Source organism: Gasterosteus aculeatus, chromosome 1 (genome assembly GCF_964276395.1).
Source record: "Gasterosteus aculeatus chromosome 1, fGasAcu3.hap1.1, whole genome shotgun sequence".
Classification (NCBI taxonomy): Eukaryota; Metazoa; Chordata; class Actinopteri; order Perciformes; family Gasterosteidae; genus Gasterosteus; species Gasterosteus aculeatus.
The window spans coordinates 15,892,966-15,919,608 of record NC_135688.1 but is presented as its reverse complement, the minus strand read 5'-3'; the positions used below and the strand labels follow the sequence as shown (position 1 = coordinate 15,919,608).

Sequence of the window (26,643 nt, the reverse complement as noted above, 5' to 3'; positions counted from 1 at the left end):
AAGAGACACTCATCAGAACACAAATGGCGGCTGGCTCGACCGCCCCTGGCTTCGGCAGCGGCTTTCAAGAGTTCAACTGTAACGTGTGTAGAGGCAGTCGGGAGAGGGAGCGAAAGGTACGAGCTGCACTCAGCGCCGCGGCGCTGCTGTCAGAGCTGCTCGTCTTACGTGTATTGCGATTGAGTCATGGTTCCATCTTTATAACAATGATTAATAACCCACAACAAACACCAAGACACAACAGTTTGTGACACTAGTAATTGTACATTCATAATTACACCCCCAAACTGCATGCTGGGACAGCTCGCGCCCTATCACAACAAGAAGAAACTCGCTACGTTGACAAACGGAAAAGAGCGATGCAGGAGGAACAACCCTTATAGAAAAATACCGTGATACTGCCAGAATCATACAAAATTCTGTGATATGAATCTTTGGCCATACCGCCCCACACGGGTGACTGTGAGTTACAGGCCTCACTCACTATCAGTCAGACCATGTGGCCAATATTGCTCTAATCTGTTTCATGGACATCTTGTTAAAGGCGCTACATACGGGATTCAGAAGCGACGACTGAGCCAAATTCTAGCCGATAGGAGTGTGTGTGTGTGTGTGTTGTGTGTGTGTGTGTGTGCGTGTGTCAGATAAGGAGGGGAAGATGTGAGTGAGGAAGGGAGCTAGGTGGGGGCTACGTTACCGACAGCATGGCAGGCCATGTGTGGTTAGGTGCTGGCAGAGGTGTTGCTGTTCACCCTGTGTGTGGAGGGACCGGTGCATTGGTCAGTCAATGATAAATCGAAAGAAAGAAGGAAAGACTCGAAGCAAAGCAGATCTTATATTCCACAGTGAGATACGGTTAACGTCATCACACCTTCACGCAGTTCATAAACGTACACAGTCGCCGTAAAAAAAGACAACCAAAACGCCCCGTGCTGATCGAACTTTTCCTTTCATGTTTTACGTCTTGTAGCAATGCATTCAGAAACGGTTTTTTAATGCCATGTTGGGAGCCCGACAATAGATTACAGTGCTAACCGGGACGAGAAAAACTGAGGAGCAGTACGCGTCTGCATTTCTTTAAGTATAAAGAGAGGAAGCGTAAGACTTGGGTTTGTTTAAATGCTTTCTATGTCTGTTTGTAAGTTTTAGCTCCAGTTGAGGTCCTTAGCTGTTGACTTTATTTATTCATACACCGTGCTGTGGCTACATATGGTGAGGCGATTTAAAGTGTGCCGTTGTGTTGTAAATACAGCCCAAAGAAGAGTTAAATTCAAGCCATGTTGATTATGTTGTCTGTTTCATCTAATGCAATCATCTTAATGATTTGGTCGAATGCATTTGTGATCTTGGATGAGGAAAGAGAGAGTTTATTTTGCCCAGTTGAGAAGTGCTTTACATAAAACAATAACGCATTTAAACAAAATGCAAAGGAAAAACACCTCAAAGGAGATTCTAAATCTGTCATTGAAGAGTGTAGATCAGGGGTCTCAAACTCAAATCAGCTGCGGGCCAGATGCAGCCCACTTCAACCGAACGCGGGCCAGACTAGCGTCCGAACGGCATGGTCGACAATAACACAACTTAACACTCACTTTCAAAAGCAGTCATTGAACCCCACCCTGGGGGATCGGTCCGAATGAGACTACAACACTAGTCCTCCTTTAACTCAGCGGGGGAGACCTAAGGTCATGTGACCGTGGAATTCCTTTATAGCCAAACGTGAAGTTACGTGAATCGAAGCTGCGTAGTAATGGACGGAGACGCTCGTCGGTGACGTCAGATGCTTCATGTGTTGTTAGTGTGAGTCGTAAAGGAAAACTTTATTAAACGAGCGATGCTAACGGTTAGTCACATGATCACCTGCGCGAAAGAGGGCAGGAAACTGAATTTCACCCTCCTGCTCTCTGCACCTCGGCCGACACACACGACCCGCCCCCCATGTCAGTCACATGCATGCCACGTTCACTGGACAAGCACACAGCAGGAAACCAGAACATCATAACATGTCCCACACAGCAGCTGACAGTGGGGTTACCGTATAAAACTTGCGGGCCACACTAACATTACACTTTCATATTAAGGATGGGGCCACAAAATATCGGCCCGAGGGCCGCAATTGGCCTGCGGGCCGCGAGTTTGAGACCCCTGGTGTAGATGATATAGTATGAAAACAAGCTAAAAAAATGACGACAGGTATCACATGCCGGCATACATTTACACCGTAGTGTGATATATGGTTATTTATTTGATTTGTTCAAACGCAGCGGAGAAGAAAAAAACAGAAGTCATTAGCATTGATTGAGCTGGAGTGTGAGCCGCAACTTATCTGCAGTTATCTGGGTGCTTTTAGTCCAGATCCATGGTGTATAAAGGCGGAGCGCTGCTTCTCCATCTTTAGACTTTGGGGACAGAAAGCAGACCTGAGAGGTCAAGATGGAGAAGATCAGAGATGTGATTTGGCCCAAAAGCAAGCTTTGAAAAGAGAACGACCCAAAAACCTCATGAACCATCTGCAATATTTTAAAGGTGATTCTTTGACAGACAGGAAGTCAGTGGGAAGACCTCCTTGGTCTTAGCAAGGAATCAACTGCAGGTCTCTAATTACTTATTTTTTAGGGGGACCTGTAGAAACACAGCTATACTGGCCAAGCCCACTGAAAAAAAACATGTGGCTCAATGTGGCTGTTAAAATGCAGGTTAAGGAGAAAGTGTGCTTCAAGTGTTTTTATTTGTGCATGAAAATCACAGTTACCTAAAAAAAAAAAATACCAATAATTGGTTCATATAAGTTAATCGTTATTCAAAAAAAAAGGAAAATCCATAATTCAGTTGCTTACAGTCACTCACAGTTGAAGGGTACCTATAATTAAAATGACAGACTCCGACATGCTTTGTGAGTATCAAACTCTTCTCCCCACTGTAGATTTCCAGCATATTGTCATTTGCAGCCACCGCCATGTCAAATTCCTTGTATGTCAAACATAATTTGGCAACAAATGTTCCTGAATCTTGATTTATTTTGTTTACTTATTGGATACCACATTATCTTTGCTATTCACTGGCTCCCTGGGCCACTGCCTTCTCCCCCCCCCCACAACTGTAGGGGAAACACTGGAGCGGGCGACGAGGTTACTGTAACTTTGTAGGAAAAATTCTGTGCCGGGTGCTTTGGTTCATGTAAGCAATCAAACTTCTATCTTTCTATCAGAGCTCACATGAGTCATTGCTACGAATGCACCACGCAACTGCTCGTCCCCATCTTGGGCGTGAGGCTGTAACAAACAGCAGCACACCACACAGCTGCATTTCAGCGGCTCTTGAACCGATCTCTGCCACAACGTAACTTCTATGAAAGTTGAAGTTGAAGGGAGATTGCGCAGGTTTTCCACCTTTTACTACTATGTCGTACTTTTTACTACAGTTACCATGGCAACTTTGATTTGGGCGGGGGAAAATCGGACCCCATGATTGCTATGTTAGATGCGACCTTTACTTCACAACAAATCTAATGGTTGGTTTTGGTCTTGCCGACCTGCCGCTCAGCGAGCACCGCTGCATTCAGGAGGATATCAACTTAATTGCATTAATTTTAGTCTGGATGGAAAGCATCTTGGCTAATTTACAAAGACGGCACCATTAAAGCAAGGGTTTTTAAAAGACCATCTGTGTCTTCATTTTTCCTCTTTGCCTTCAGAATGTCATCAGGGGAGATTTCCCTTTGTGCCTCTGCTTTTTCATTGTTTCATGGATTTGGGAGAATAAGTGGGAGTATGTAACATCAGTACACACTAATAGTACGGAGATATTGGCGGTCTTGGACCATTCATTTACTTTTGTGCAGGTAATATGTTGTTAAATATGTGTAAGCTTGAATAAATTACCTATACAAGTAGTTATGTATGTAGTCTCGTTGTATTAATTTGTCCTGTTATTGACGTGCCTAATGCGCAAACAGAGATTCGAATATATGTTTTTTTATAGCGAATATTCAAATGTCATTTTTGAGCAATTTTGACTGCCCTACTAGAGATTAAGTTTTCAGTGAATAGCAGATAGTTAGTATGTGCTACGTTACAATATTCTGTTATTCTGGCTTTCCCGGACCATAAAGGGGGTGATTTTCTTCAGGGTTGGAGTCTGAGACAGGATAGAGTTTAGCCTCTCAGCTGGCCAATCATCCTTCATCATGCAATATTTTTTTCTACTATGTTGAACCATTACGATGGATGCACCAGTTAGTGGTAGTGCGCGTGCCACTTTACAGAATAAAGTATTACCGGCACCTCTGTACCATTTGAAGTTGCCCGTCATCTTTTGATTTTGAGCAGCATGCAAGTCATGCACATGTGGGTGTTTTAGCTGCTCTACCGTAGCTGTAGACATCCACCAACGAGCCTTGAGACAGGACCCTCATGCGCGTGATTGCATACCCATTAAATCTATGATGTTCATCATTGAGGGACAACGCTGGTGTGACACACAGAGCCAGTGTTCTGAAGATTTCTGTGAATCGGAGCAACTTCAAGTGCTTAACCTCAGGTGTTCAAAACCAGTCTGCAGCAGACTGATTGCCAGCTGTGTGCGGGCACAGACAAACTAGCCAACAGAGATAAATAAAAGGCACAGATATTTCTTCAATTAAGACAAATTGATTCATTCATACGTATTCTACTTAGAAAGTAATTGTCCAAGACCTTAAAACAGGTAGATGTCTTTAAGAGGCTGTATCTTTTTTTAGTTTTTCTGATTCGGATGTGATGCTGTAAACGGGTTTCATTTTAATTACAACAATTATGTCGCTGAAAAATGTAATTCATATCGGGCTGCGTTGCATAATCTACATTATTGAACATGAGCAGATGTAGCCCCTCAAGGCATTTACAGGGGGGGGGGGGGGGGGGGGGGCGCGGTGTAGAGATTTTTGTCCTATGTGTGCAAATGTACAGTTAATCATACAAATCATCACGTAACGTAAAAAAGAAATTTCATATTTTCTCAGTTTATCTCCCAGGAACCAGTAACCACACATGTACAAAGATCCCTGGGGAAGATGCAACACCCAGAGAAGTGGGCGACAGTGTGTGTTTGAGACAGACGTTGGAGGAGTAAGTGGTGCATCAGAAAGTCTTCTGGCTCAAGATGGTGAGCCACAGAGTTGCCTCGCAGAGGAAAACTGTTAACCAACATGTAGCTGCTAGAATGTTCTTATCTTTCAATTAGAGTGAGAAAGTGTCACCTTTCCCTTTTTACATACCTGCAAACTTAACGCTTTTCCCAAAGAGTTTTCTTTTGGTGATTTTGTGATCTTCACAATAAAACATGGATCAGCTTTAAATTGACATTACGGCCGATAGTGGATTATTTTAGTGCATATAGTGTGTTTAATAAAACCAAACTGCACCCAGCCCAATTTGAATGATATATTATTCTACATTGGCTAACTTTTTGGATTGCGAATTAACTAAAAATCCCCTAGGTGCATGTTTCGGCGCCCCCCTCCCCCTGTTACCTTTTTCAACCTTTATGAGTTTGCAGGTGTTTTATCAAGAAAAGGTTCTTATCAGACCTTTGTGGAATAAAAGGGTTGATTAAAACCCTGTGATAAAGTTATTGACTGAACCCCAGTTAACCTAAAATAATTTAAACTTACTGAGTTTGAAGTGTATCCTAACAAGCCAGCACGTTGATCGATGAACCGAAGCTCGGCTGTGGCCAGTCAGTCTATCGCTGGAGGTAAACGTGTCGCTTAATAGAAACATTGATTATTTGTCAGAATAAATGAATTATCAGTTGGATCCCTTAGACCTCTGTATACGTGGCGTACTTTTTATGACCTCCGTTTTGGAAGTACTTCTACTACCTTCTTTAGGGAAAGTCTACAGCTGCAGTTATCCTCGTCTTTTCAAAATGTTCTCCCAGCAAAGGACAGAACCCGTAGAGATCTGCACTGCATACATTTCCATATAACTCCAACAGTATTAATTATCAATGTGCAAAGTAGGAATCGTTGGATTTTACAGAGATATTTAAGTTGCATGGTACTTGTAGAATCTGAATCAATTATGTAATACCATAGTTACTCTTGGCAGAGAGGATTCATTATTTAGTTGTAATACAAGCACATTTGTACTTTGTATGTGCAACTAGATGGCTCACAATATTCACCAATAATATTGTATATATCATTATGTTGAAGCAATATTGAGCTTGGAAATCATTAAATAGATTACAAATTATATTTTCCATTAGTCATTTAATTATGATGACCTTTTGACGATGCAATTCAAAATATTTGGCCCATTGGTTGTATTATATAACTGTACAATCAATACAAACATCTTCAAATGATTTGACCCCCGCCCGTTGAAGTCATTGATCGCCTTGCTGCGGCAAAGCCTTCTTTATATTGAACCATTACTTCTTCATTTCGGTGACCGTACAACTCTCAGGTGACGCAACATAATCAGCCCTGTTTATTTGTCTTGATTCTTTGGCTTCAGAAGGTCCCCTAATTCTTCTGCTAACGCTGTTAAAAAAGAAAGAGATTCCGTTATTGATCTGAAGTAGCAGGACGTATAGTTGTCCAGTAGACGGTCTTATTGGGCCATTAATTGTGCTTACTAAGACACACGGTTGTCTTTATCACGCTCGGACATTCACCACCGGTATTAATTTAAGGGTCCTGTGCAAAATGAAGGTATAAATAATTAGAGGTACGAATACAAAAGTGGTTAAGACCGTAATTTTAATTAAAGGAAAGTGACACTACCTTTTCTGAGTAAATATGCTTTGAACAAATTTCAATTTGTATTTATTATCATAGTTGGGAACATTGTTTATAGCAAAGAACGGTGACTCACAGCTGTAAGGTGATCCAAACGTGGTCCAGATGTGTCCGGCAGCTTTGGCCGCCTGTAGCCTGCAAGTAGCCGGCCAGTTGCTTCATGCCGTCTTCTCTCTCTACTGAACCGTCTCTGCACAGTAAACAATCCAATTGATTGGTTCAGTTGAGTGAAGCTATCGCTGGATTAGCGGTGCCCGCGGCCCTGAACCAAGGCGGTTGAAAAAAACAAAACAAGAACCGATTTGTACTCTTTGGTTTATCAGATATTGCTCAGTGGTCCAGATGGAACTTGATCTTAGTCCGGGTCCTCACCACAAGCTCCAGCCTTCCCCTCTGGAGTTTTTAGGCACTATGGGTGTTCATTATTCTCAGTAGTTTCCAGTTTGTTTAATCTCAAGCAATGGCACTATTCATTATGCTACAAGTTACAACTCCCTTTTATAGCCATTGTGTCAGATAAAAATCATGGCTGATGTCCGGTACTCCTGCTGCCAGCGGCACAATCACGCAATAAGGAAGTACTTTTTCTTCAGGCGTTAACACAAGTTCTGACCAGATAGCCACATTTTAAACTAAATTCGAATCTCCAATCTCTCCAATAAAAAGAGCAAAGTGCTGATGCTCGGTATCCATGTTGTTATCTGCTGCTGTCTTTTAAAGGGGAGATAAGTGAGGAAAATGCACACTGTTTCTCCGCCATGACAAAAATGGTGTGGGATTGGTCTGCCGGCATGACCACGTCGGATCCAAAGAAACATTTCATCGAAGGCTTATTGATCGCTTTCACAACGTTTATTTATTAGTCTTTTATCTAGTTAAAACACTATCTACAGGATTATAAAGTAAATATATGCTTGTTAAAATGTGAGTTGATGTTGGACTGAATGAGCTTTGCACTGATGAGGTGTTTCTCAGTGGTATCAATTAACGTTACCATTAATATTAGTCTTGACCAGACATGCTCATTTAAGGGCGGGCCCTTCGCCATGTATGCACTGCGCGAATACACACTCCTAGTGTGCCGACTACACTGCCCTGTGTCACTGTACCCTCAAATGTTCATGAACATGACCATTTGTATTTGCACTTACTGTTCAGACCTCTGATATTATGGAGACAACATTTGGATTCATGAGTCGTGGTGGAGTAGCTGGGTGCATCATTTGCATGCTACTATTCAACCTTTAACAGGCGTCATGGTGGCGTGTTGCTCCCCTGGCAACCATCTCTACCTCAAGTCTGTGTAATCCTCTCGGTGGCCTGCGCAACCAATCCAACGCTAAGATGACTTGACATCCTTGTTATTTCAAGAAAATAATATAGTACATTGTTTGGGAGAGAGGGGTGAGGGGAAACATGCTGAAGGGGGCATCAGTTACAATAAATCACTAGGTTGGTTTATTTTAGGATGTTTTGTGTTTGGTCAAATACTTTTTACTGGTCTCAGAAGTCGAGATGGAAGAGAATCGGCAAAATTGTTTCTAATTGTGCTGTATAATTAAAGTTCTAACCCCCATACACATTCATAAGGCTTTATAACCATTTGCATTAACACATTATAAAGCATTTAATTGCTAATAATGTTGAGTATATAAATTCTTCATGAAGTTTATGGCTTAATATAATAACATATTATGTACGTTTATGTCATTTAGAAAGGGATTTCCTTTTTGTTTGTTTGTGACATGGATTTGGGCCTTCAGAATAAGGGTTCCCTTCCCATAATCCCAGCAGCTGCAGAGATGATGAACACATCTGTGGCTTTCTTCTGCCCCAGTCCAGGACATTTGTTCATCAGCAGCCTCCATGTGCTTCCCTGCATCACCTCCTGACACAATAATGGCATTTCATGATGATTCCGGTCCTCGGAGTAGGCCTCATTTCTACTGCAATGCCCATCTCTGCAATCAACAATTGGTGGACTGCAAAGTCATTTCTACAGAATTCGGAGAAAATCAGATTCAGTTGCTTTTATAGGGGAGCAGAACTGTGTGCATGCTTGCAGTCCCTCTTAACCTATTTTCCAACTCATCTCGGCTTGCCCTCAATTCTTCCACATAACTTCACGTACGCGCTTCAAACGGGAGCCCCTTGCTCACCGCGCTTTGAAGTGTCTGTTTCTTCTTGCGCTCGCCCCGCTCTAAGAACACATGAGGATTTCAGGAACACACCTCACCGCGACAGCCGTCACCGGCGGAGAAGGTGTGCTCCATCTTTTGTGGAACGCGATTTAACTGGGGGCGGGGCCGCTTTATCTCGCCGTGTTCATTGTTACGTCATTGAAGGAATCTACTGGAGGTAGCAGAAGGGTGTCGTTGGGCGTCGCAGGAGCTTAACGCTCCGTCTTAAGTTAAATGTCTTATCAATTCAATCAGACCTGAGCTTGAATATCACAACGACAATGCACTTTTTTATTAATGAGAACCGACGCGCCAGTCCGCCCCCCCCCCCCAACATACAAGAGGATGCTGCTTTGTTAAAAAACAACTGAGAAATGTAACAAACGTCACAAAACAAAAGTCAACGTCCCCTTTCCATCGCGTTTAAACCAATGGTTTTAACATTTTGTCATTTTGAAGCATCACTCCGGCGAGTTCCGTCAAAATCGGGTCAGCGGCTTCTGACACGTCGCCCGTGACGCCGAAGATATGGAGACGAACACACTGTTGAAATAATGAATAGGAAAGCGCCTCTTCCTCTTCCTCGGCTGAATGTCAGTCCAGGAATTCCACCTGTTTTGTGTGACAATCGCATTTCTTTTCTTATTTGATCTGCAGTGGCCGTTCTGTGTGAACGTGTGCCAGTGAAGCGTGGGCCGAGGTGTCTGTTCCAACTCTGCGTGGGAGACTTCTAACGCACACCAACTAGTGTACGAGAACCATTTCTCCGGGGGAGAGGGGCGACGTTTTTTTGTGGAAAAAACACAAACAATTGCCTCCGTTTCAAGCGGCAGCAGCGACCATCCAGTTCACACTCTCACTCCCCATTTGCACGGTTTCGGGCCACAATTTGACACGTACTTGCAGACATGCTCTCCGGCTGGATGGACGACTGGGCATCAAAAAGCAGATACGTGAAAGCAGCAAACGCAGGCCTTCCGACTGACTCTCAATGCATGGCGTGTTTCCTAAACACCAAATAATGAAAGTAAGTAAGTGTTTACCCCAATTAGACTTTAATTTACCACCTGGATAACCCTCAGTGGCCTCATTTAAAAAGACCTCTTCCCCTGGAGCGTGATTGGATATTGTTATGAGGGGTTAGGGTCTGTCTTCACACTCGGTGGAGAATTATTGTGAGGGGTCCTCGTGCGGGGATGTCATCTTTCTTGGGGATGCTGATTGCCTCTATTGTTCATTGGAGACGATAACACACAGATCGGTTAGGTCCTCGTTGCTCTTCTTAGATCGTTGTCATCAGTGTGACACTGACTCTGAATGGGGAGTGAATCGGGCCTCAACCTGTTTTGGATTGAAGGTTATTTGCATCAAACCATTTCAAAGCGCCGTCATGTTCTGAATATATTATATTCGGAACATTTTGCACAGCCAACTCGGTACCTACAAACACAGCGCCTCGCTTTGCTGCAAAGCCGAGCATGGAGACTTTGAATCGTGATGTCATCAGGTGACCTTTTTGGAGCTCATCCAGCGAGACCGAATTAATGAATAATGCTGTGGGCTCAGAGGGTTTTCACTTCTAAATATTGCATCCATTCGAATGTGGGCTTTCTGCTGTGATTCACAGAATGTCCCCTTGTCCCAGTCACATCACCATGGGTGCTCTCAGGGCGTCCCGGGATTTGTGTCATTATTCACTGTCTATGAAGCAGCTACAGGATTTGTCTGTCGACGACATTATCACTACATTCCGACTCTAATTCAGTCGGTTTGGCCGGGGGACAGTTTTACAAAAAGCCTGTTTAAAAGATGCATGAATTGCAATAATGCCGACTAATACTCATTAATGTACTGAATTAAATCAATTACGTGTTGACAATTTTTCAATATTCTAGTTAAAGATATTTCCTAAATCTTTATTCTGTTGTGAAACAAACGGTCAACCCTTTTAGAGCTTTTCCTGCTTCTGTTGCATGTGGCATCGCCTGGATTCCCTCAGACAAAATAGAAATGTCATCCACAGGCCTGTCATTACGCATATCACAAGCAGTGTACTGAATTAGCTTCATGTTGCACTTGTTGACAACCTGCTTTAATGATTTCCCACAAATTAGAATAAACTACACAGGAAAAAAAATCTGATTTCTAACCACTGTGAATATTTAGTTTAATTAAGTCTAAAATTAGATTCAATTAGAAAAAAGCTTCCAGAGGGGAAACTCATTAGTTTATTAAAAATAATCATATTGTAACATGTTATTAAAGCAAGTAAAGCTTTTGGTTGAATCCTGCAGTTACTTTAGGAGTGCTACTTGATTACAAACCGTGCTTGGACCTTCTCTGCACAACCAAGCCCTTATCCAGTGTCGACTTTTTCTCTCTACAACAACCAAAGCGGCTGTTTCCTTACTCACACAAAGACTGTGTTCCAAGAATAGCAACATGTAAACATGGCATTAAATGTTTAATGACTCATTCCCGCTACGCTGCTTAGTTCATTGTACGAGTCGTTGCAGGAAGCCCTCTTCAGATTTTGCTTTCAGAATCAAGTGCACGCTCCGTTGGTGAAGGATTGCGTTAATGCAGGTCTGCCACCGGCCGCTCCGGTGCAAAATGCAGTTTTGAGTGGCGTCGGTCTGTTTTTGAAAGCCGGGGCCGATGATACTGTGATGCTCCCGAGTGTAAGGGAAAAATAACGACTGCATTTAGCGTGGACATTGTTTGATATTTAATTGATGCTGGACCCCGGTCAGACACATGCAGCATGTTGAGGGGATGGAAAAAAAACACGAAGGTAATGACAAAATGATATGCTTTTTCCACCACTAAATTATGCAAAGAAATACATTTTGCGTCCTGCTGTTTGCCTGAAACGTTTTTCCATGTTTTTTCACAGCAGAAACCACTGACAGTGATCATGTCAATTGACAATGAGCGGGTAATTATCACAACTAGATGGGTTTTTTGTTGCCGCTTACCGTGTAATTGACATTTGTATATCCATTACATGAATCTAACGTAACAAAGACAGCGTTGCTGTTTTATCGACTGCTTCAAAGCGCCGTACAGATGTTTCAGACGTGGCTCGGACCCCAGGTGCTCTCCCCGCGCCCTCCGTCTCCCTCAGCAACGCCCACGACTGTTTTGTGTTGCTTCGAGAGAAGACACAAGCGGACGCGAGGAGCACAAAGTCTCCCCACTGCATCTTGTCTCCTCCTTTTTGTGACAGTTGGTCATTAGCTCTGAGGAGAATACGTTTTTCTTTGCGAAAATGGCTCCATTTGAACCGTCATGATGGCTTGGCTGCAGCAGCAGCAGAGCCAGCCCGCCAGCTGCAATGCAGAGGGTTGCTGATGGTGAAATATCAAATTCCACATGAGTTTTGTGATGTTTGACAAGACTATGAACTCAGTTAAAGTGGACTATTTGAAAAATAAATGAATTTAAGCAGAGCTTGTAAAGCATTGATTTTGTTCCAAGCTCTTTAATCCTTTATGAGGTGCTGACGACTGTAACCGCGAGTTACGTAAAGTACGTAACAATGGTATAAAATAACATACGCACAACACATGTGTAAATGTGCAGCACCCAGGAGCCGTTCTGGAGTATAAACATTGCCACTGCTCGCTGATTGGCTGCTCCACCCCTCATGTGCCCCCATACGTCTCAGAGCATCATGTCTGTAGCTTTAATACTATAGCGTTGTTGTATCTTTACTGCTACATTTTCTACGTTAAACCATCCTGCACCTGCTCCCCCCTATTTTTTGTTTACCATGGTTTTAACAGGACTCTGCTAAAGGCTAATCTTGTAAACATGTCCATTTAACAAAACGGCTTGTTTTGTTCAAAGGAGTGAAACCGCGGTGAGGGTAATCCCCGTACTTTAATGTTTAAACTTCTTCTCCGGGGATTAAAATCCGTGGTGTGTGTACCGAGACTCATTCTAAGGAGTCGAGCGGCATGTGTAGACAAAAAAGTAAAAATCTCCAAGCTGTTTCCAACTACACATTCCAATATTTGTGTGTTATAATGTAATAATGCTTCCTTTTCTACTGAGAATGACATGACCAGGTAGAATGTGTGAGCTGAAGTTGATAGTTGACACACACACACACACACACACACTCTGATGGCAGACGCTGCTTTACAAGGTTCCACCAGCTCGTCGGGATGTGAGCTAAATGCTCGCTCACACGGTATCGTTGGCACATGTAGACCGGAGGGACTCGAGCCGCCGATCTTCTGGATAGTGGACCCGCTCTGCCTTTTGGAGCCACAGCCACCTCAACTCACGCGCAATTATATTCTAATACAATATTGATAGTGTCATATCCCAGTTTTGGAAGGTTTTGACGTGTATCTTTGCATCGCATGAAGCTTCCTGCCAGGAAAGCGTTAATCCATAACCTCGTGTGCTGCCTTTGTCCACACCAGAGGAACGGAGGAAGGGAGAGCTGCACAAATCAACTGCGGTGCAGAGTTGGCAGAGTAGCTCAAAGGGGGAAAATGGACTCCAGCTCCGGTTGGTCTACAATGACATGTTCAATTGCCTTAGCGTTTGATGAAAGTATCCCAGAGACCCTGGATTGTCCAGGAAACTGTGTCGCTGTAAAGGAAAGCTTTTGAAGTCCCGGTAGCTCCTATAAATGCTGCTACGGTCGCATGTGGTGCTTCTGTGTCTGGTTTGTTCCTGTCCGCAGTCCATTTAGCCGGCAGGAAGACGTATCGTATTCTACAGTATTTTAGATCTATACCATTTCAATTACATTGCTGCATTCTAATGAATTCAATCCGGGCAGAAAGCCATTCCGCTCTTAACATTAGTAGCGCAAATGCTAATATGGATTTGTATAAAATATCAATAATACACACATGTCTTCAAGTGTTTACGTCGGAATATCCACGGATGAAGGAGCCGGCGCCGCAGAGATAAGCACCATGGAGAGCAGGGGAGCGCGTTCACTCACTGGCTGTTGCACATATTTTTTAGGCTGATTATAGTGAAATGGTTACTGATGAGAAAGCAGATGTTTTCCCTCCACTACCGCAAGGCCCTTGTGCTATTGATATTGGTATCATTACAGATGCAACTATACTACGATATTACCGTCATTACCACTACTGTAATCCCACCAGCTCTCCCCATGATTACCGTCATCACCGCACGAAGGCGTATGTGCTTGCATTTTGCTATCCAGAACTGCTGATGTCATGTTACTACCCCTGGTGATTTTATAGATATAAACACAATGCCGTTTACATGAAGTGCGAAAACAAAAATAAGATTGCACTTCAAAATCAATCACTACAAGAAAAGCTTATTTCACAAATGACAAACGATTTCCTTCTACCTTTGTTTGCTGTAATTTAACGCAAGTGTATGAGTGTGTTTTATTTTCTGTGACCGTAATAAGTGCTGTACTCGACCACATCGGCGCTGATTATATTTGCGGTGGCCTACCGAGGTAGACTTTTCTTCCTTGATACACAAGATGTATGCTAATTGCAATGGGTGAGAGCCCGAAGGCGCTGATTACAGGCTCTGGGTCCACCTGAGCACGGCGTGCGTCATCGTGGCCCACGCTCGCCCTCCTCAACCTGTCTTTGCACGAGCAGAAACTGAGTAAAAAAGGCTGGCTGTTAAATAATCCATAATCCATTTGTATCGATTATGTCATTGAGATTTATTGTCTAAGATTCTGAATTGATTCAAGTATTTTTTTCCCTCAAAAATTAATCACATGTATTGTTTTTTTTGTGCATAATCTTTTTTTTTTTATTGCAAAGCAGGTGTCCTACCAACTTCATTTATTTAACTGGCAGCATTCACATTTTTTGTATTTTTAAAGTTCATCATGAATAGACAAATACCTTCTTTATGTTTACTTGATTGTAAACCGTTGAACTTTTTAAACATCAAAGCTCCATAAAGTAACACATATTTGACTATCGTGCCGCCATTCGCCACATTCACAATACTGCCAGCCTTCAGTACACAACCCGTGCTTTTAGGAACCAGTCTGTGACCCCAAGAAACAAAAATGTACACCTCAACTGGTTGGTGAACAACACAAAGTGTTGGCGCTGACAAACCCAGCACAAAGTGTATTCTTTAAATACCTAAAATACCACTGAAAGGTATTTCATTGGCTGTCTCGCGTGCCGTTGACAACACTTTTCATTATGTTTTGGCTGCCACTTCCTGTCAATGTCATGTTTCGCTGGCGGGTGTCGCTGCCTAATGGGGCCATCGTCATCCTGCCTCTGTGTCTATACGTCTGTATGCTTTGCGTGGGTTTGGCTCAGCTTGTGAATCAGAAACAACTTTGCAGTTTTATCAGCCCTGTTTAAGGTATTTGGTTGGACTGGGAAGTGAAATCCGAGACCACAAAGGACCCGTCTGGCAGAGTCCTGTGAGACGCCGAGCAGTGAAAGAGGGTGAACTTTAAGTTGTCTGAGTGCAGACCAACTTTATTTGATACACACAGGAGACCCCTGCTCGCTGATAAATACTTGAGTGCACCCGATTCCCATCTCAAGTCCTTGTTAGCAAGTTACTGTTAGTCACAGCGTTTCAAGTGGGAGTCTAGTATTTTAGAGATAATACCTCTCATTTTGTGTGCATTCTTACTCTACTGTTGTTCTGTATCTCTGCTTTTGCAATTTCAAAACTAACCACGATTATATTTTGAAAGCAATGTCACCTGAAGCTCCTTTTAGTCCAAGCAAATAAAATGGAAACAACAGAAAATGATGGAACAACAACTTAGGAAGTCCCAACGTGTGACGTCAGCTCAACTCAGTTATCTGTGATTGAACATTTACACATTAAACATATTTCTAAAATTAAAATTGGCTCCATATTTAGCAGCAGTATTTATTATTATGCAGTAACAACCAGTCTCTAAATGCCCCAAAAGGCTTCTTTGTGTTTTGGAATTACGATCATTTCCATACGCGGACCCTCCTTTATTTATTTTCATATCCTGTCACCTTGTTCCCCCCTGGAGAAGCCTGTGACTTAATGCACCGTCAGGACTGCACCTGCCACACAATCCGTGTCGTCATGTCGGAGTGACCACTATGGCTGTTTCTTCCACACTGGTCCTAAAGGAGTCCGGGCTTATTATTCATGTTCCCATGTATTCTTGTCCTCTGGATGGAAACCAGCTGATCCACAAAGAAATACTGTCACCCTTTTCCTACATCAAGCATGACAGCACCTAATCATTTTAACTCCATAAATAATGCCCCCCACCTCCCCTCCCCCTGTCCCCAGCCTCCCCATTCTCTCGCCCATATATGGTCACGTGACAACAACTGGCTTGTTAGTGAGTAGAAGAAAGTCCAACTCAAATTACTAAATATAAATAATAGAATAAAAAAAGATATGTTAAAATGGCTTAATATCAACAACTTGTAATATAATATAAATTGCACGTATTAACTTCTGGTGTTGTCACGGCAACCTGTACGCCAGTCTTATCAGCGCCATTAGTTAATTCTCATACAGAGGCTTGAAATTCGGCCTTTCGTTTCTAGAAAAAAAGCTCTTGGTTTTCCCTGAAGCTCAATGCCGCTTATCTAAAATGAAGCAAGCCCAACGTGCCAACTGTTGTTTGGAACATTTTCGGAAGCAGGCTGGAAGAGTGCTGCTACGGAGAGACGGGGAAGGCTTCCTTTCCTGAGGGGACCGCTGTGCCTCTGCTCTTATTCCACCGCACAGCCATGTCTTATTTCCATGCTGCTGTGCGCGAGTGGAGAGCGACAGCGAGGTGAAGCAGGGTGAGGACTTGGGTCCAAATAGAAAGGCAGTTGTCACCCGCTTGTGCAGACAGCTGTCTAGCTGCTCGTCAGCTGTTTGCTTCAAAGAGAAGAAACGCGGAGAATCTCGATAAATAATCTAGCTACAGAGAAAGCGGCTAGAAAGTTGCAGAAAAGCATAGCAGATTACATATGGCAAATAAACTGAGAAAAGACATCTCACACTGCAAGGAAGGAGATACTCCGGTTTCTTTAGCCGCCTAATTGCTACACGGCTGATTGTTTTGAGCCACCAGTCCTACTGCCAGTGCATTCTGGGAGAAGAGGGAGAGGAAACGGGTTGAGGCCAAGACAAGGTGGCATAAGTGATGAATGCACCATGCCTCCCTCAACCCACTGAGCTGTCTGTGCGGAGAGAGAGGTGTTTTTTCTGTTAGCAGTGTTTAGAAATAGAATAGCGTCCGTAAATCAGATGTGGTGTTTCACACATCAGCGTTTGATGACGGCGTCGACACTTGGAGGTGGGCGAAGCCAAACTGTGATGGATTCCGAAATTCTCCCACACTACTCCACACCTCCGCTCTCTTCACTGGCTACCGGTGTCTGCCCGCATCCAGTTCAAAACGTTGGTGCTCACGTACCATGTCCCTCCCTCGTCCCTCCCTCACTGAGAGCAAAGCACTCGACTAGATCACGACTCTTTGTTGTCCTTGCTCCTAAGTGCTGGAACGAGCTCTCTGATGACATCAGGACCACAGAGAGCCTTCACATCTTCCGCCGCAAACTAAAGACACACCTCTTCAGACTCTACCTCGACTAAAAGACTAACAAATTGTAGCACTTAAATTGTACTTGTAACGTCACTCATCTATAGCAAATTGTAAATTGGCTTATTTGATGAAATTGCACTGTCTTGTTTCTTGTTCTCCTGAGTTTGTACCCTATGGTTGAATGCACTTATGGTAAGTCGCTTTGGATAAAAGCGTCAGCTAAATGCCATGTAATGTAATGTAATTCCAGTTTAATCTTGAATAGTTTTGTTTGAGGGAATGAATACCTTTCGTTTGAAGGAAATGAGTAACCTAAAAAATCTGATTCTAAAAACTTTACAATGCATCATTACTGCTGGTAAGACCAAGGTCCGCTTGGTACCTGGTAGAGGTCGCTTGACATGACGCGTGTCATGTGTGTGCATAACGGGTCTGATTTTCATGTATCAGCCCGTTTGTTAAAATGCAGATCATGTTATTTTAATTGCACGGCAGGATTGTTGCAAGATCACATGAAAATCCATCTGGTCGAGCTTTAACAAGTGGTTCAGAGCGATTGGTCTCCCGTGTCGTGGCCTGAGTGTGTACGTGTGTGCCAGTTAGCGTATTTACAATAGTAGTCATTTCGAAACCATGAGAGTATTTTAGTAGACAAAAAACGTTTTATCCCAATGAAAGAGATGCTTTTAAAACATTCATCCTTGAAGTTAAAGATCCGTCATCCACTCATCTTCCAAGTGCTTCCTGAAAGTGCCTCCCAGCAAACTGTTTCCATCTGGTGCGTCCGACCAGATACAAATAGCAACAACAACACACACACAAATGAATCGGGATTTGAAGACAGTTTGTACGGTTTGACCTTGAGAATCATCTGGTACAGAAAATAACCAGCTCAAAGCCATTCCGCTATATACGGAGGCTCCACCTGGTCCATTATTTGTGGGACACCTTGCTTGTGCTTAAATGTTTGAGCAATAGGATAAAGGTACATGTCATTTTCAGAGTGATTTATTCACAGCAGCAGCAACACATTCCTCAGGCTCACACATGGTTCACACTGCGTTTGAAGCACGTGTGCATGTGCGTTTGTCAACAACCTATTTTAACAACTTGATATATCACTGATCATTTTACATTATATATGCTTTGAAGGCTGGAGGCAGATTTTGGAAACCGATTTAACGTAGGCAGTGGTGCTTCGTCACACCCGATCATGGTAGGATGCATTAACTGTCAAATGTTTACACTGAAAATCCGATCTCGGCTCTCGGTGGGATCCGATCAGCCGGACCGCTGGGCCTGAGGTGGCCTGGCTCGCAATGAATTTGGATCTCAGTGAGGTGTGGACAGCATGTGGGGACAATGCAGACAATATATCAAACACTGGTCCTCCCCCCCTTCTACCCCCCGCCAAGCCAGAGAGACTCAGGCACAGCTCAGACCGGCTCCCTCAGTCCTCCTCATTTACCATTGACAAAAACCCTACATTTTCCCGATTTTGCTGCCAGCCCCAAAAAAAAGCTTTTAAATGTTGAGATGAAGGTGGACTATTATGAAGGATTTATATACCACAGAATCTCAATAAAAAGAGGACGAACACCCCAGACAGGAAGAATAGGCTGCACGAATAACTTTTATTGTGAGGAATTTGTAACATATTAAAATGTGTTAATCACCGAGCTAGCAGAGCTTCTTCAATAAAACAAATCAACTTATTGTACAAGGAAGAAGATTAAGCAACAAAAGTGAGATTTTTATTGTGAAGGCTTTCATAGCAAAATACATGCGTGGATCCATTGTTTCACAGGCTCTTTTGAAACATAACCTGTTTCTATCCGGTCAGGCAGGTTGCATCGAAGTGTAACGTTTGGACCTGAATATGCTGAGATGTGATAATTATATGAATCCATTGGAATTTAGTTAGCGATAAAATATGCAATAGTCCATTTCAGAGCCCGGATAGTTCTGTGAGATTCATAATCGACAGTCAGGTAGTATTTGGGATCCATCCACAGCAGGCGATTAACGAATGTTTGGCTAATAATGTGTTTGTTCCACATACAATTTGTTTTTATAAATAACAAGAAACTCATCGGCTCTTTTAACCACCAGCTTCTCTTTCCTGCAGTTGCTGCAGAGGTAAAAAAAAACAAGAAAAAAAAACATGTGGCGCTACATTTTGTCCAACCAGTTTCATTTCTTTACACTACTACAAGTGTAGTGGAGCTATTTGTGTCCTTTAAGACCCATCCTGATGCTGATTGATGCGAGAGACGTCATCCGGTGAGATTGGAGCCTTTGTGATGAACAGATGCGCGCGCTCCCACCAACTCTTTATTATGTCTCTGTTTGCAGGCAGCTTTAATGAAGACGCAGACCTGCTAACACCCTCGCAGAAGGGACCCTCTCCAACCAGTATGGGGTCACCATGGAAACCATTTCTCCTCCTGTCTGTCATCAGTGGCCTTTCAGGTAAGCAATAATCAGCAGGCAGTGTTGAGAGATGGTACCACGAAACAGTTGCACAGAATCTTCCTCCTAAGCACTGATACTAGAAGCGAGTTCGGCCGATACCGGCCGCCATGACACGCCCGTCGCAAAGGTGACACAGCTGGGCGATCATCATTTACTATGCGGGAGGTGTTTTGTGTCACCCGACGGCTGGGTCCAATTTCCATTGTAAACGTCTTATAGCTTGACAAAAAACAATTGATATGTTCTATGGATTCAATAGGAAATAAAAACCACCATGGCAGCGCTCTGGTCCGTCCACCGAGTGCGTTTTTCTCATAGAATATCTATGTGACGCGGTTGAAGTGTCTCCATGTGGTGTGTCTGCCGATTCAACAGCAGCTGCACTTTCTAATGATTCTTTGAAAGCCACATGAGGACGGTTCACGCACTCGGCGGTTCTCTCGGAGCTTCGTCTGTGGTAGTCTGACACACAGGGCTGACCTCCATCATCTCCTCGTTAAACCACACTATTAAATGGAAACTACTGTTTCGGTACTTTTGATTCCTCTTTCTGGGGGACTGTTTGAATTCTGAATAAATTGTGCACATTCTTAGAAGGGAGAGACAGGATTGGTCTTTAAAAGCACTACATATACAGGTTGGTTACATGCTTATAGCCAAAGCGGGGGAGTATTCATAAGGTGACATTCTACCTGCTACAGGTTAATGGCTCACTGTGCTGCGTTCTTCCTGGCTGCACTATAACTTTTAAAGGCTTTTATAGGGCAAAACCTGCATGAATTAGCAGTAAGGTTATTTATTGTAGGGAAAGTTCGCTGTAATCTCTGACACTGCCTCACTTCTGCTCTTTCAGTCGTTAACTTTCATGATGCTGGTCTCGGGTTGAGACACCAATTGGTTTTAATAGGACTGTTTCTCTTGGTCATATTGTGCATTTAGCAATGGTTCATTTCCATCTAAGTCTTCTGCTTCTCAATCGTCTTCTCAAGAACTGCTGATGCAAACATTTTCCACCTTCGACCGGCCGACGCAGGGTAGTGCGAAGGGGCGAAAGTGTTGATACAATTCAATGTTCAATGGTAGGCAATGTTCAATGCATTGATTTATGGTGTTTTACATCCAAGACAGTGCAAAAGGTGTTGTTTTTTTATGGCTTCACACCAAAGAAACAAAATGGCTATAAGGTAAAGGATCCTCACGTATCAATCATGCAACGTAATGAATTATTTTTAATTATTCTCAAAAGCGGAAACTGAAAAGGATAAATTGCGCATTTCCGTGTCATGCATTCACGGCGTGCGTGAAGTGCGCCTAGTTACGTATTCCGCGGTATGTACAGAAACCACCCGTGAAAGCGCGCCTCCGTTTTGCGGTGAAAATACTCCAATTCTTAAAAGCGGGTCTAAACCACAATCATATGCGGTGTAGTGGGCGGAGAAAGGCGCCGATCACCTGATGAGCTGCAGGTTTTGTTAATGTGACGTAAACTGAAGTATCACAGCAAGCGCGTTTGCCGCGGCGCTGATAACGTTACATTTGCAAATGAACCTCGATGACGTCGAGAGGTGGCTGAAGCTTAAGAGGAGGAGCTTCTTTTTCCGACGCAGCATTCAGTGGCCAAGCGCCCGTCGAAGCTTGCAATGCGGTGGCGCATTCCTCACTAAAGGCGGCTGATTTTCTTCACATATGTGTGGGAGGGAGTTTTGGGGTTATATTCCCTGCTTAGATGTGGGGCCACAATGCACTGCACAGAAAGAAACAATACCATAGAAAACAGCCGCAGAGCTGTTTAAGGGTGACACGTCTTTGTTCCCTGAAAAGAAGGGAGGGAGGCAGTGTGACAGCCCAATTCCATGATGCATACGCTTCTGTTTGTAGCCTTTACTCTTCAAAATGTCCTATAATATGAAGACCGGGCTGTGTTTTCATTTTGCATATGCATTTGGAATGTAAAACAAATAAAATAATAGAATAATCAAAGAGTTTGATTAGAGAGCGCAAACCTGCTGCCGCTGTTACAGTCCCGCTCCGCCTTGATTGTGATTGTGTGCTTTCATATCTTGCTCATGTCAGCTCTGCTCAAGAAGCTCATCTGGCCTCAGAGAGACGGCAGAGAACAGGACTTTGGACATTTAAGTAAATTGCAGGCTGACAGCCCAACTTCTGTGTACTGTTCAAGACGCATTCATCATGTAGTTGTCACATGTGCACTCTGCTCTGACAGCCTCTCTAAGTTCAAAACACAAAGAAATGTTTGAAAAGCTAGTTCCTTTTTTTTAATCAGATTTTAATTTTTTTTTTAAAAGATGCTTATATAATAAATGGCGGGGTCGTCGTGGCGCAGGGGTTAGAGAAGGTGTGCTGGGAAGCACAAGGTTGTAGGTTCGATTCCAGACTGCCCCATGTTCCATGTTGAAGTGTCCCTGAGCAAGACACCTAACCCCTAATTGCTCCCCGGGCAAAAATGTGAAAAAGCCATGGGTTTAAAGTGTAATGTATGTCGCTTTGGATAAAAGCGTCTGCTAAATGACCTGTAATGTAATGTAATGTAATAAAATGGTTTGTAACCCATTATGTAGAAAAAATGTTCAGTTTTTCCACGTTAATCAGATTGAAGACTGACTTACTTAAAAACTTTCTCAACTGTGCAACGTGCAAAGACTATTGAGATTACAGCAATGACCGTGACTGCCACAGTGCAGACCAACATCAATTAAGAAATGAGAAAATGCATAGACACTACCGTAAAGTATCTGCGCTACTATCGGTATTTCCAAACCATATGCATTATTGACATTTATACAAAGTTGGAAACCTGAAGTGGATGTGTGTACACCGACACATTGTTAACCGCTCCTCTTATTTTGTAATTTTTATATATTCAAGCTATGTTCTGTTTTTCTAGCTTCACCATTCATACGGCAAGTAACTTTAAAATGAGAGATGCACACAAGATATACGAATAGGTTTTTTAGCTTGAGCCCCAGTTATTGAAAATGTTGTGTGCTGCTAGAACCGAACTGTCAACGTAGAGCGGCGTGATACTTCAATATAATGTTTGGTAAATGATGACAACGAGCATACACACACTCGGCCTGTGGGTTCCCAGTCAGCCACGACAGCAACGCAAGGAGAGCCGTGCACTAATGTTGAATACCGAATGTTTGACCACTTTGAATGTAGCCAAGTGTAATGCAACAGTTTTACTTCTGATCATTACCCTTTATCAAATTCTCAGCAAAAGGGTTTGTTCAACATTTGTATTATTTAAAATATAAAAGTTTGAAATGTTATTTCTTTTAATATCGAAGTAGTAGTAGTGCAGTAGAGTGTCTCACTGGCTCTTGGACTCCTCGTGTCGAGGTTAAACCCTTAAACTGAGCATTGCATCGAAAAAGATGTCGTTGCTCATAAAATGTAAATAGATTTTATAAAAAAGGTCCTTCCAGGTCATTTGTTTCAGTAGAGTAAATGCTGTCCAGTGATTTTTAATCCGGGGATTCGGTTCCGTGGTGCCTTGGGTGGATGAACTTGACAGTTTGCTCCCCTTGTTCATTATTGGCATCTCAGTTCTGTGTGTCTGCGATGGCTCCTGTTGTCTAACTGCTTGGCAACGTAATTGCCTCTCAAAAAAAAAATACAGGATGTCTCTTTCTGAAAAGCCGTAAAGAACTTTATTATTGGAGAGATTTTTCTGCCTTTGTGACCATAACTACTTTTTTCTTTCAAATTGCCGTCGGCGGGGGGAACATCTAGATAGTCAGGGGACCGAGCAATTACAATAAATCTTAAGTTTCAGATGAAGCTCATGAAACCAGACTCCTATAAAGCACACTGTGTAGGTGGATGGATTAAAGGAGACGCAAGGAATTCTGTTCATGTTTTTACATTCAATTAAATATGATAATATGCACATTCACACACTGCAAGTCATTAACCTGTCAGCAAATGATTTCACTAAATAATTCCCATTTCACATTAGCACAACCGATTACACATTTCAGTGGCATTGTTTGTCGCCTATTTCCAAAAATAATAGAAGAGGTACTGTTTTTTTTAAGCCCACAGACTCTATGAGTGACCCATTCCTCCCTGTATTTATAATTCCGATTGTGTGGCCACTGCAGGCACATTATGCAGTACTTTCAGGTCCAATCATTTCATTTTAATTTGATGGACAAGGTAAATGTGGCCTTAGAGAAATGCATACGAATGTTGCCCACATTCATGATCACAATATTTCCATTACACACTCCCATCCCATTTTGTCCATTGGTACACGACGGTTCTTCCTCTGTAAAGCTGTTGTAGGATGAGAAAGCCAGTAGAAGCATACAGCAGTGAATGAGATTTTACTGGCGTAGCGAAAGAAGGAAAACACTCCATTCATCAGCATCGCCCGCAGGCATCTTGTTGACGTATAACAAGCAATGACAGGACTTTACTTTACTCAATGTGTGTTGTCTTAGTTATTATGCCTTGGGAGACATTTTCTGAGCCTGATTTTAGAGGGATGACTCTCAATGGACTTTTATCAGATTTCTTGGAGGAACTTGCACTTCCTGCCGTCATCCATCCTGAAAATAACAGCAGATATATTGCCACATCAATTACTGAAAGGGAATCACTCAATTAGTTTGTCTGCAGCTCTCATGCCATCTCGGTCCTTGTTGTTCTGCTTCTGTTCCCTCTTGATTGAACGCACTTATTGGGAGTTGCTTCCGATAAGAGAGTCGGCTAAATGATAAATGGTAATGCATTGGCTGTTAAACTGTGAAAGACGTCATAATAAAGCAAAATACCACCTGCTGAACTGTAACTGCTAAACAGCGCACGTTGACGCCACAACGTCGAATATGCAAGAAAAGCTGTCATTTTCCAAAAAAGAAAAAGCGACGCTTGGAGATGAGCGCACTTTTAAAGCTCACAACTGTCAGAAAAATGTCACATTTCAGTAAGAGCGCCGTGTTTCTCAATGTTACGAAAAACAGGAGCCACAAAGGGCCACTGCAAGGGGAGCGATGCCGTCTTTGTCTGTTATCATACTTTCGACCGGATGTAATGGATTATTGACCCGCTTTTTGCTCTAAATATTCTGAGAATGCCCACCATACTGCTCTATTTTGTTCACATTTATTTCATCCATGCAGCAGCAGAGAGGGGCAGCACTGTGAGATTTCTCTCATTTATAAAAGGCGTGCTCGCCAGGTATGTCTGTGTCCACCCCCCCCCACCACCCACCTCTGATTGAAATACAATCCTGCTTGGAGTGTTAAGTGTGGAATGGCAATTCAAATATTCCTCATCTAAGTCGGAGGTATCTCGATATTAAAAGAGGTTTGCGGGGAATACAGATGTGCAGAACCGTATCACTGATGCATGGAGTCATTTCCACCAAGGGCACAAGAGTCGCGCACTAGAAATACAGGGAAATGGAGTATTTGCAAAAACTACACAGAGAGGGACCAGGCAATGAATACGGAATTGTTTGTGTTGAAACGTATACCTTGAAATACGGCGTCCCTCCGAAGCGAGGAGGGGGGGGGTTTAACTGCAATTCCCAAATTCCCAAGATCCCATTAACCCAAATAACAAAATCAATGTCTGAAACCTCACTGAATGCTACTGGTTATTATCTCCGGGAACAAACACACAAACTTTGGGATCTATATTTGGCTCCCACTCTCGGGCACTTGTGGACTTTCTCCAACTGGCAGGCCAACCACAGCCGCCTCTCTCTCGCTCACAACGTGGGCCAAGGAGATGAAATGATAAAGAAATGTCACTTTGGATTCCTGCGTCATTAGAAGTGGGGATCAACACTCAAGTCTTGGCAGTGAAGCGTCTCTGGGTGAGTACAGTGATCGACACTACAATGGCTCCCTCGGGAGTTTTGGTATTTTAGTTGCCAGGCAGTATGTACAATGAGCCTGTGTGCGGACGCCAACGCTTGTGTCCTGCTGCCGCGCCACGCTGTCTGGAGCCAATTACAAAAAGTTTGTCGTCATTAGCTTCATATTTAAGATAGAGATAAAACGCGTGGCATCGGATTTTGCGTCACGTCGCAGTATAATTACCTTTTACCTGCAGAGAGACAGAGTGAGTATCGGTATCACAGCAGGCTGCTTAGAGACCTCCATACTTCTCATTGTGAGGCTCCACAGCGCAATGCCGTACATCATACGAACACCGCCGCGCTGACATTGTTACCCGGGAAAGGTTGAAGCAGCTCATACAGTCCCTGTAGGAAAAAAAAAGACTAAAAAGGGAACACGGTTTAGGAAGTAGTTGGCTGTGATGGGAGGCGAGGAGCGGCCGCCTGTGATGTATGGATTGTTCTATCCGTAATGATATCCCTCTGAATAAATGGTCTCAAGCATAATCAGCTTCAGTCAATATAATCTCTCCGTGAAGGTCTTCATTAATCTCACAGGCTATGTCTAATCATGTCGGTCCACTTGAGTCCCCGTGAGTGTCTCACCTACCTACTGTATGTTATTTTAATTAATCCGTCACTCCGCCACTGTCCAGACGCTGCAGACAAGCCCGGGACCCGCACGCCGGGACGACCCGCTGACCGAATGCAAGTGGACCGAGACCGGACGCTGTCAGTCCTTCACTTCTGTTTTAAGCTAGTTAGCTTGTCCTCCCCCATCCCCCCAATCCCC

At 43.2% G+C, this 26,643-nt stretch overlaps 1 protein-coding gene across 2 annotated transcripts in view; it reads left to right on the top strand.

Moving 5' to 3' along the window:
* The window catches only part of cntn5 (contactin 5), an 89,219-nt gene that overhangs the window by 7,445 nt on the left and 55,131 nt on the right, over positions 1–26,643 (top strand). For both annotated transcript variants that reach the window (XM_040186206.2, XM_040186188.2), the window contains exon 2: positions 19,856–19,972. In XM_040186206.2, the coding sequence (XP_040042140.2) occupies positions 19,918–19,972 (55 nt within the window). In that variant the 5' untranslated portion in view covers positions 19,856–19,917. The remainder of the gene's footprint in view (positions 1–19,855; positions 19,973–26,643) is intronic.